A 12,204-nucleotide genomic window follows, 5' to 3' on the forward strand; every position below is an offset into this window, starting at 1 on the left:
AATATATTTATTTTTTTAATATTAAATATATTATTAATAGTTTAATAACCCTAGTTTTTAGGAAAAAAAAAGTTTAATAACCTTAGCAAGTGTTAATTAGGAAAGTCAGTCCAAAATAAAGAAAAACTAGTTCAATAATTTAAAACTTGGCTCAAAATAAAGGGAAAAACTAGTTTTGGGCTGAACAAGAAAAGCCAAAAATTTGAAAAATATACCAGTTTCAAACCATTCAAACTGTATCTTATACATCACACTGCACATGTGGCCTAAAAAATGAAGTGTGGTTGCGGTTATAGTTTTGGCTAAACCGCACCGCAAAGTGCAGTGTTAAAAATGGCCCAAAACCGCATCGCTAACGCCCCTAGTCACAATATATTTGTAACAAATCTTAAATGGTATGTTATTATTGGTTCTTATCCAAACCCACAACTAGTTAAAATAATTCAAAATTTTAAAATCCAAACCTACAAATGTTATTACGGTTTTTACTAATTAAAATAATTCATTTTTACTAGATAAAATAATTACAACAATGAGTTCCAATTAAAAGATTTGTTAATTAAACCCAGCCTATACCAAAAATCAATTAATGTTTTGGGGTGATGATCATTACACAAGAGAACCCATATTACTTTATAGAAAAAATTGAAAGAACTATTATTAGTATAAGAGTTTATTTGGATAACCTGTAGTTTTCAATAACTTATTTGCATAGTATTTATATATAAAAAATGTACTTTTATTTTTTTTTAAAGGAATTGGTAATTTATATATTAAATAAGGAAGGTTCTTTGAGTGCTACATCTATACATTTGAAGTGTGCTACATCCATAGACAATGAAGTGCAAAAAAGGTATGTAAGTTTTCTTCAAGGTATGGTTTTTTTTTTTTTTTTTGGGGGGGGGGGGGGGGTATTTTTTTACAATTACTAAATCCACAAGCCACTAAAAATTTACAAATTATTAGGTTTATTAAAAAATTAATAATTATTGGGTTCGGTTGGAATTGAAAACACATGTTATAATTAAGAAGTTTAAACTTATAAATGATAGAATTGGTGCATCCTTTTTCCTTTTAATATTTTTATTTATTGTATTATTTTATTTCAGTTATAGTTGAGAACACATGCTATAATTAAGAAGTATAAACTTATAGATGATAGAATCGATGCATCATTTTTCCTTTTAATATTTTTATTTTATTTTTATGGTTTTTAATATTTTTATTTATTGTGTTATATTGAAAACATATGCTATAATTAAGAAGTTTAAGCTTATAGATGATAGAAAATCTGTGCATCCTTTTTCCTTTTAATTTTTATTTAAATTTATAGATAATACTTAAATTTATTTTAAACTATTGCTGAATTGTGCAACTTGAGGAAAAAACAAAAACATGGGTTGTGTAAGATTTAAGTTTAGAATTTATTTATAATTGTTGATGCCCATTTTTGACAAAGGGCCCAATAGCAGAAGAAGCCCAACAATAGAGAAGGTGAGAAGGAGAAAACAGTAATGGAAAAAGGACATAGGCCCAGTAGGCTGAATTGGCAGGATTAATGGCTAGTAGGCCCACAAGAATAAAAAAAGGTAAAGAAGAGGTAAATGAGTCGAGAAAGTCCAAGGAATTAAGTAGTAAGCCCATGGGAATAATAAGAAGTAAAGAGGAAGTAAAACGGCTGGGGAAGCCCGAAAAATAAATTAGTAAACTCAGTGAGTTGGCTTAACGACCAATAAACCCAAAAAGTAATAAGAGGTAAAGATGTGATAATTGGGCCGAGGAAGTCCAAAGAATCTAGCAAGAAGCCCATGGGAGTAAAAGAGGTAAAGAAGAAGTAAATGGGCCAAAGAAGCCCGATGAATAAAGTAGTAAAATGGGTTGGCATAGTAGGAATGTTGGCTAATAAAGCCCAAAAGAGGCAAAGATGTGAAAAGTGGGCCAAGGAAGCCCTTAGTAAAAGATTAATGAAGAAGTGGGCTAGAACGGCAGGAGCATTAGCCCACAAGCCCACGGGGTAACAAGAAATAAAAAGAGAGGTAAAGTTAAAGCAAGCGCGATGAAGTGATATGACAGGATCAGTAGCCAAAAGGCCCATGGTCACAGGCTCGGTAGGAAGATGAGGGCTTTTGCCCAAGAAACGCCCAATCCAAGAAGGGGTAAAAAGCAAAAAAATATGAGCCCAAAAGCCCACACATCCTTCATGCCACAAAAGATAAACACCAACTAACACGTATAGCAGAATCAAACAAACATAGAGACAGTAGAAATGGTGTGAAGGCTAGAAAGAAACAAATTCAAACGGAGTGGAGCATGCACAAAGGGCCAAGGCACCACCTACTTGTACCTAGGGGTGGCAAAGTAAGCCCAAACCCATTTGCTCGCCCAAACCCACCCACTCTAATTGAACCCAAACCCACCCAATTTTTAGTTGGGTTAAATGGACATCAACCTAATTAAACCCAATGATTATTGGGTTTTAACTAAAAACCCATTGAACCCCATTTAACCACAAAAAAATATACCCAAATTCAACCCAGCCCTTCTCATAACATTTATAAAAAAATAAAAATAAAAACCCTCAGACGTTTCATTTTCCTTCATTTTCTCAGCCTCCAAACACTTCTCTCTCTCTCTCTCTGTTTCTCTCTCTCTTTCTCTCTCTAGCTCTCACAGAGAACAATGAGGCACAACAAACACAACACTGAGACCACCGAGTCTCGCTTCTTAGGAACCATATCCGCCTTCTCCATTCGAAACCATCACGACGCTATGGAGGAGAAGGTGACGGAGGAGAACGAAGTGGTGGAGAAGGATGGGGAGAGGAAGGCGGAGAGAATGGGGTCGGTGGCTATAGAGTCAAGTGCCCACCTCACTGATCTCGCCTACCCAGTGCCGATCTTGCACCCACCTCACCGATCTCGCCTACCCAGCGCTGATCTCACCTGCCCAGCGTCGATCTCACCTACCCACCTCACTAATCTCGCCTGCCCAACGTCGATCTCTCTTCTCCCTTTCCTTTTTTTTCTTTCTTCCTCCACTCCTCATCGATCTCGCCTAAGTTTTTTCTTTCTTTCGCCGATCTTGCCTGAGTTTTTCTTTTGTGGCTATGGGTTGACTTTCTTGGTTTGGGTTGTTGTGGGTTTTATTTTTGTGGTTGTGGGTTGGCTTTGAGATCGGAATTTTTGGCTTTGATTAGTTTTTTTTTTGGGGGTTAATAATTAGAGGTCTTAGGCTGTGTTTGGTTGCTAAGAAAATGAAGGAAAATCACAGTTTTTATTCGTTTAGGGACAAACCTATGAATCCTATTTGGGTTCTTATCTAAATTCAGCTATTGATTTTGCTAAAGAAGAAAAAAAGAATCCTAATCTTTTGATTTTGCTAAAGAAGAAAAAGAAATTTTAGATCCAAGAAAAGTTTTTTCTTTTTTTTTTTCCTTTTCCCGAGAAAGTAGAGTGGAGACTAGAGAGAGTGGAAAAGGGAATCCAAAAAAGTGTTGAGGTTTTCACTTTAATGACATTTTGGTAATTTTGATAATTGGGTAATTGAGTGAGTTAGAGTTTACCCATAATAATTGGGTTGGGTTAGAAGCAATTAGTTAAATGGGTTTTAATGGGTAAATGGGTTTTATATACCCAATCCAATTATGCCCGCCCCAAACCCACCCATTTGACACCCCCTACTTGTACCCAACTAATACATGGGAGGTGGGCCACAGGTCAAGGCTTTCAAAGGGTGTGGTTTGACGGTGGGGAGAAAAATGGGTTTATTCTGGGGTTCTTGCTCAAGCTTCTTTAGGAAAGATGTCCTACTAGGATGACATCTCACCCGAAAGAGGTATGTGTGGGCTGGGACCACTTGATGCATGCCATAGAGGTAGGTGATGAGAAAGCTTGATCCTTATCTAGATGAGTGAAGTGGAAATTGGTAGGAAATGAGACAAACAATTCTGTCTAGGAGTGGTGAATGGTGCAACCAACATACTCTGAGTAGAGGTTGTGGCTGGGCAGTCGGTAGGCCAGTGGGCAGTCCTAAAAGGACACCCATAAAGAGCTAAAAGTAGTTGAGCGGCAAAAATGGTAAATCCCACCATGGCAAATGGTATAAAAAGGGGTAGCTGTTAGTAGTGAAAATGGAAGAGGAGGAATGAAAGTAAGGGGAGGTAGAAAAGAAAGAATAGAGAAAAGAAAGAACACACAGAAAAACCAGAGAGATATAAGTGGTAGGAATAAGGGCATACATCAATATACCACATTTTCCTCTCCCTCTTGACAAATCCATTCTTTGAAGGATTGAGAATCGAAGCTTAAACCATTTAGGCCCCTTTTCCAAAGTGTGTAACTTCTACGGCAGAAGTCTTCCTTGAGGTTACTTATGTTGGAGATTGGCTCCCTTTTACTATTCATACTTATTGGGTGATTAGTTTATTGTTTAGTTATTTAGTTGTTTGCTATAGCGTTATTTTCATTTGTTGTATTATTTTGTCATAACCTTATTAGCTGTTTTCCTTCTCGGTGTTAGTCTCATTTATTCCGTTTAGCATTATAGTTATTCTGATGTACAGTATTCCTATCATAACATCTGTAATAGTTATTCCTACCGTGGCCATGTCATACACTCAGCCCGCGATGGTTCTACCAAAACGTGTCTATATTGGGATGACTCAACTTATGCACAAGCTGGCCTAAAGTGTGGCCCCATTTAGGCCAGTCCCAACTCTTTTACCTCAGACCCACAGGCCGTAGTGCAACATGAGGGATCGAAACCCAACATTACAAAAGGGCTCACCATATTTAAATTTGTGACTTCATTGGGGAGTTGGGAGAAAGACAGGGAAAGCAAGCAAGTTTCTTGCAAGTTATGCCTCCAAGATTAAAGACGACGCGAAATATGAGTGTCGTGCCATCGCAGGCAGAATCAAGGCTAGCCACGCTGCACTAGCCTAATCAAGTAGAGGGTGCTAATAGAGCGGGGGGTTGGGCCATAGCAGCAGCAAATGAATTCCGCTGACAATACTAACTTCTTCATTGAAGTATTGCAATCTATACAGCATTCCTAACAGCAGTTGATGGATGAAATGCACCAGTGAAACGCAGACATGACTAAAGAAAAGGGGGGCCAACATGACCCCGAACATGTAGCAGACAACGAAGAACCCCTATGGGTGGTGGCTCACAGAATGCAAACAACACTTCATCATGATGGCTGACATAGCAGCACTGTTGGAGCAAGAGAAGGCCAAGGCGCCTAAGAAGAGATTCTATTCATGAAGACCTCCCTACCCATTGAGGATACTTAGCAAGCCGTATCCCGATAGATACAAGCCGCGAACCTTCACACAGTATGATAGCAGAAGGGGAAGTGCTATCGAGTATGTAAGTAAGTTTATTGACACCCTCGGTCCCTACACAACAGACAAGGATCTTTACCTTCGAGAGTTTTCAAAGTCCTTATATGACTAGGCATATACCTGGTATACTAGCTTGAAGCCAGGATCAATCCCAACGTGGGATGATATGGTAGACGTGTTTTGCACCAAGTATTTCCACGAAGAAGAAACGATGATGCTAGCAACTTTGCAAGGCACTAAGCAAAGAAGAGGCGAAGACCTTACAGAGTATGTCAAAAGGTTCAAGGACATAGCCCTCGATTGCTATGACCACTGTAACGAGAAGACGTTGGTGGAAATGTGTATGGGCAATATGATCATGGAGTATAGAGCTGTCCTAGAAAACTTAGAAATTTTCCAGTTTGCGCAGCTATTGCAAAAGGCTAGAAAGACGGCCCAATCAGTCAGGCCTAGCTCTGACAAGCCCAAAGAGCGAAAGTCCACCTTGTAGGCCATGACAGTGTCCACCAGTAAGAAGAGAAGGAAGTCAAAAGGAAGGGACTACAAGAGCCCTTCGCCAATACAAAGCACACCAAAGAAGTTGGATATGCTCCTAGAAAAATGGATTGCATATGGTGTTTTCAAACCCAATCAAGTCTCTAGAGAGCCCACTAAAGAAGAATAGAAAGACCCACGTTTCTACCATTTGCATAACTATATGCAGCACGCCACCACAGAATGCTAGGCATTCTGCAGACTAGTGCACTGTAGAATCAAAGAAGGAACTCTTGAGTTGTCCCAACCAGAAGTGCAAAGGAACCCACTCCCCAATCATAAGGGGAAGGGGGTAGCAGCAGTTGTCATTTGTGCAGACTCAGGTGAGGACGAAGAGGGAAGGCCACTCTGATTGCTGTAGCTGTCACCACCCTGTAGAAAAGCTCTCGTTTCAAAAACTTGTTTAACTAGCTGGAGCTCATGACAAACGAAGGAAGGATGGCCATGAAGGCTTTGGTAAGCATTGCTTTAGGAGCGGGGGTAGAATGTCTTACTATAGAAGCCCGGACTGACAGAGCCTTCCTGCAAGACACTAATGAGATCACCTTCAGTGATGAAGACATGGAGGTGGGATATTCAGACCATAGAAGGCCTCTTTACCTAGCGGCCTCCATAAACTAGATTCCCATTAAATGAGCTCTAGTTAACATGGACGCTTTAGTAAATCTCATCCCACTCAACACGTTACAAGCAGCAGGAATACCAAAAAGCAAGATTCAAGGATGACAAATGGAAGTGACGGGGTTTGGAGGAAGAGGTGAGTACACCGCAGGGCACATACGACAATGGCTTAAGGTGGGCTTAATAGCCTCCTTAGCCCAATTCCATGTGGTAAAGATAGAAGTTTTCTATCATATATTGTTGGGAAGGCCATGGCTACACAAGCATCGTCTAATTCCATCCACCTATCACCAGTGCGTGAAAGGGAGATTGAATGGTAGGATGATACGGATATCAGCAAACACATCCCCGTTCAAGCAAGTAGAGGCCCACTTGGTTAAGACCATGTTCTACGATGAATGGGCACCGTATGGAGAAAGTTCAGTATCTAAGCCGCATGGCACTTTTGTCCCCAAATGGGAGGACATCCAAGACGACCTAGAACCTGACTTGACGGAGTTGTTGATGCGAAAGAGAAAAAGGAAAGAAGCCCTGACTTCGGAGCTAGACAATACGCCACAATGCGTCAAGGTTCGAACACTTAACGATAGGATAGTATATAAATTATGAAGATGCACGGGGCCCACCTATAGTATGCAAAGGGGTCCTAGAAGAGAGCCTCAGCATAAGACCCTAGTATGCTCTGTGACACGGAAAGTGAAAAGGAAATTGCGGTAGAAAAAATGTGCAAGTAATGGCAGAAGAAAAGCTGGAAAAGATTGACCTGGGCACAGACCCACAGAAGCTGAGACCAATTTCAATAAGCTCAAAGTTGTCAATAAAAGAAAATGTAGAACTGATATAGCTATTAAAGGAGTTTAGTGACATTTTCGCAAGGGATTACAGCAAGACACCTAGCTTAGACCCAGGGTTGGTGGTACACATGCACAATGTGGATCTTGGGGCCAAGCCTGTAGCCTTGCCTGCCAGAGTGTTCCACATTGAAATAGAGGAGCAGATAGTAAAGGAGGTGCAAAAATTATTAACGGTTGGGTTCATCAAACTGATTCAACACCCACGGTGGTTGTCCAACATTGTACCGATGAAAAAGAAGAACGGGCAAATACGATGCTGCATCGATTTTAGAAATCTTAATCAAGTCTATCCCAAAGACGAATTCCCATTGCCTAACATGGACTTTCTGATAGATTCTGTTGTAGGAAATGCCATGTTTTCCTTTATGGATGGGTTCAGTAGGTACAATCAAATTTGAATGACACTGAAGGATGCGGAAAAGACTACTTTCAGAACGCCTATCGGGAATTTTTATTACACAGTGATGCCCTTCAGATTAAAAAAACGCAGGCACAACTTATCAGCCTACCATGACTGCCATATTTCATGACAAGATGCAGTGAGAAATGGAGGACTACGTAGATGACATAGTGCTAAAGTTGAGAAAGCGAGAATATCATGTCAAGGTATTAAGAAAGGTGTTAGAAAGATGCAAAATTTTTAAGCTAAGGATGAACCTGTTGAAGTGCGCCTTTGGAGTATCTGTCAAGAAATTTGGGATTTTTGGTCCACAGTAGAGGGAAAGACATAGATCCAGCCAAAGCAATGGTAATAACAACTATGAAGCCGCCAGCCACAGTCAAAGAGTTGAAAAGTTTTATGGGCAAGGTCACTTACATCAGGAGGTTTATCCCTGGTTTAGCATCAATCACTTCAACTATTACGAAGTTGCTAAAGAAAAGACAAGGCTTTGAGTGGGGGGACACACAATAGAAAGCTTTCAAAAGCTACAACATATTATGATGAACCTCCCCACATTGCAAGCGCCGATTGTAGGAAACTGTTGCTGCTTTACCTAGCCTCAAGCTCGTCTGCCATTAGGGCTTTGATAGCCCAAGAAGATGGAGGTGGCATTAAACAGCCAATCTACTACATAAGCCGTGCCCTGAGGGACGTTGAAACCCATTATCCTAGGGCAGAAAGGGTATGCTTAGTGATTGTCTATGTGTCGCAAAGACTATGCCATTACTTCTTGGCTTATGAGATACATTGATGACGAAATCCCACGCAGTCAAAGCGCTTCTCCAACAACCCATTATGTCTGGCAAAATATATCAATGGCTATTGTAGTTATCATAATACAGTGGAATACAAGGCTTACCTAACAGGGTTGGCAACAACCCTCAAGATGGGAATCAAACACCTAAAGGTGATAGGCGACTCCAATTTGGTAGTCAACCAGGATAAAGGGAGTTTTTCTCTAAAGGAACCAAGTTTAGCCCTGTACAGGACACTAGCCTAAAAGATGGAGGAAAAGTTTTGTACATTTGAAATAGAGCACACTCAAAGGAGCGAGAATCGATACGCAGACACACTAATCGCGTTGGGCACACAAATAGCCTTTGAAGGGAATTAATAGTACTAGAGTTAAGATTAATAAGTAAAGGGAATCCATAATTGAAGTACTCCAAGAAAGGTTTCAAGAAATGTAAGGATGCGTAGAGGATTTGAGGGCTCCCATCAGGGAAGCCCTGTTTAAAGAAAAAGGCGTGGTAGAATTGAAGACACTAAAGGACTATGTGTTGGAAAAACTAGTTTTACATCTCATACAAAAACCCACAGCAGAAGCAACATAAGGATCTACTTCATTCATGAGAGATAACATATAACCTTGAATTCTAGAACAAAAAAAAGAAAGCGTACCTTGATGCAGGGAAATTCAAAAACAAAACTTGAGAATACCTTCGATCTTTATTCCAATTCCACGTGATGCCCAAGATAAGTGGTCTTTCAATCAGTTTTTGTGTACGTTGATTTTTTATTTTTATTTTTATTTTTTTGAAAAAGTGTATTTCCAAGATCTTGTAGAGAAAAACTATTTTTCTCTTCTTTTAATCATACGTACATACTAACTACCTTGGTGGTTACTTTATTTAATAACTCTTATTAAATAAATAGCTGATTATCTAATTAGGTTAGCCTTTTGGGTCAGCCCAATTGGGCTTAAGTGTGTGGCTTGGGATGGGACCAAAGGGACTAATAAGGCTCTAGCTCCAATGTGCCTTAGACTTATCTGTCAACTCTTGACAAGTGCAAAGCTACCATTAATTATATAACAAGTACCACTATGGAAATATAATTGCACTCTAGGCCTTATTAATAAATTATATATCTCAAGACTCTAATATGATATCATTTGACCCATCCATTAAATATCCATAGTGAACAAAGTTATAATGAACTGTCACTTTGTAAACAACTATTTTATTCCTTGAGTACCTAGTTTAATCTTTTAGTTATTCATATTTATGAAATCTAATTTCATAAAATATGAACTTTAGTAACTCTTTACTAAAGTGGTTGGCTCTGAATAACCAGTTTTATCAAACTTATCTAAAGAGGATATTTCGTGTCTCTATAGAAAAAGTTTATGAATTTCATCTTGAGAATATGTGCTCCCTCAACACTATGTATAGTTACCCAACATACTGAGATTTTGACCGTTAAACTAGATCTCACTCCTAACCTACATTTCACGATCGAGAAATATTTCAATCCAAACCAGGTTGAGATACACTGACAGAGAGAGAAAAAAATTTTCGACCTGAATTCCGTTCCTACCCAACCTGGGTTATAAAATTCCCAAAAAAAATCAAAAAATTAAAAAACATCATATTGTTATTATTTCTATCCAAACCGGGTTGAGATAGGCTGAGAAAAAGAGAAAAAAAATTTCGACCCGGATTTCGTTCCTACCCGACCCAGGCAAGAAAATCCCAAAAAATATAGCAAAAAAATTAAAACAATTAAAAAAAATAAATAATTCTAGCATTATATCTATCCAAACCAGGTTGAGATAGACCGAGAAAAAGAGAAAAAAAATTTCGTCCCGAATTTTGTTCCTACCCGACCCGGGCTAGAAAATTCCCAAAAAAAAGAAAAAAATTTCAAAAAATTAAAAAACATCATTCCAGTATTACTTCTATCCATACCGGGTTGAGATAGGCCGAGAAACGGAGAAATTTTTTTTTTCGTTCCGAATTACGTTCCTACCCGACTCGGGCAAGAAATTCCAAAAAAAATTGCAAAAAAATAGAAAACATCATTCCGGCATTATTTCTATCCAAACCGGGTTGAGATAGGTAGAGAAAGAGAGCAAAAAATTTTCGTTCCGAATTACGTTCTTTCCTGATCCGGGCTATAAAATTTAAAAAAAAAAAATCATTCGAGAAATATTTCAATCCAAACCGAGTTGAGATATGCCGACAGAGAGAGAAAAAAATTTTCAACCCAAATTCCGTTCCTACCCAACCCGAGTTATAAAATCCCTAAAAAAAATTCAAAAAAAAAAATCATTTTGGCATTATTTCTATCCAAACCGAGTTGAGATAAGCCGAGAAAGAGAGAAAAAAAATTATCGTTCCGAATTCCGTTCCTACCAGACCAGGGCTAGAAAATTTTTAAAAAAAATTCAAAAAATTAAAAAACATCATTCTGGCATTATTTCTATCCAAATCGGGTTGAGATAGGCAAAGAAAGAGAGAAAAACATTTTCGTTCTGAATTCCATTTCTACCCGACCCGGGCTAGAAAATTCCAAAAAAACAAATGCAAAAAATTTTAAAAAAAAATTAAAAAAAAAACATCATTCTGGCATTATTTCTATCCAAACCTGGTTGAGATAGGTCGAGAAAGAGAAAAATAAATTTTCATTCCGAATTACGTTCCTTCTCGACCCGGGCTAGAAAATTACAAAAAAAATAGCAAAAAAATTCAAAATATTAAAAAACATTATTCCGGCATTATTTCTCTCCAAACCGAGTTGAGATAGGCCGAGAAAGAGAGAGATAAATTTTCGTCCCAAATTCCGTTCCTACCTAACCCGGGCTAGAAAATTCCAAAAAAATTAAATAAATTAAATAACATCATTTCGGCAATGTTTCTATACAAACCGGGTTGAGATAGGCCGAGAAAAAGTGAAAAACAATTTCGTCCTGAATTCCGTTCCTATCCAACACGGGCAAGAAAATTCCAAAAAAAATAGTAAAAAAATTCAATGAATTAAAAAAATCATTTCGGCAATATTTCTATTAAAAACAGGATGACATAAGCCGAGAAAAAGAAAAAAAAAATTCATTCCGAATTCCGTTCCTACCCGACCTGGGCAAGGAAATTCCAAAAAAATTAAAAAACATCATTCCAACATTATTTCTATCCAAAACGGGCTGAGATAGGCGGAGAAAGAGAGAGAAAAATTTTCATCCCGAATTCCATTCCTAGTCGACCCGGGCTAGAATATTCCCAAAGAACTAGCAAAAAAATTAAAAAATTTTAAAAAAATCATTCTAACAATATTTCAATGCAAACTTGGTTGAGATAGGCCGACAAAGAGAGAAAAAAAATTTCGTCCCGAATTCCGTTACTACCCAACCCGGGTTAGAAAATTCCCAAAAAAATAGCAAAAAAAAAAAAAATTAAAAAAAAAAAAATCATTCTAGCAATATTTCTATCCAAACCGAGTTGAGATAGGTCAAGAAAGAGAGAAAAAAATTGTCGTCAAGAATTCTGTTTCAACCCGACCCGGGCTAGAAAATTCCAAAAAAAAAAAGAACAAATTTCAAAAAATTAAAAAACGTCATTCCAGCATTATTTCTATCCAAATCGGGTTGAGATAGGCCGAGAAAGAGAGCAAAAAAATTTTGTTCCAAA

General features: G+C 38.2%; 1 protein-coding gene across 1 annotated transcript; it reads left to right on the forward strand.

Annotated features, from left to right (window-relative positions):
- Window positions 1–6,610: 6,610 nt before the first annotated feature.
- On the forward strand, window positions 6,611–7,754 carry LOC126703961 (uncharacterized). The gene is made up of 2 exons (XM_050403010.1): window positions 6,611–7,072; window positions 7,347–7,754. The coding sequence occupies exons 1-2, from the start codon at window positions 6,611–6,613 to the stop codon at window positions 7,752–7,754; spliced, it is 870 nt and encodes a 289-aa protein (XP_050258967.1).
- Window positions 7,755–12,204: the final 4,450 nt, after the last annotated feature.

The sequence above is a fragment of the Quercus robur genome, chromosome 10 (assembly GCF_932294415.1).
Source record: "Quercus robur chromosome 10, dhQueRobu3.1, whole genome shotgun sequence".
In the NCBI taxonomy this organism is placed as follows: domain Eukaryota; kingdom Viridiplantae; phylum Streptophyta; class Magnoliopsida; order Fagales; family Fagaceae; genus Quercus; species Quercus robur.

Coding starts and splice junctions, on each gene's coding strand:
- LOC126703961 (XM_050403010.1), top strand. CDS start 6,611: ATGGAAGTGACGGGGTTTGGAGGAAGAGGTGAGTACACCGCAGGGCAC. Junction 7,073..7,346: donor ATACGCCACAATGCGTCAAG/GTTCGAACACTT, acceptor GAACTGATATAG/CTATTAAAGGAGTTTAGTGA.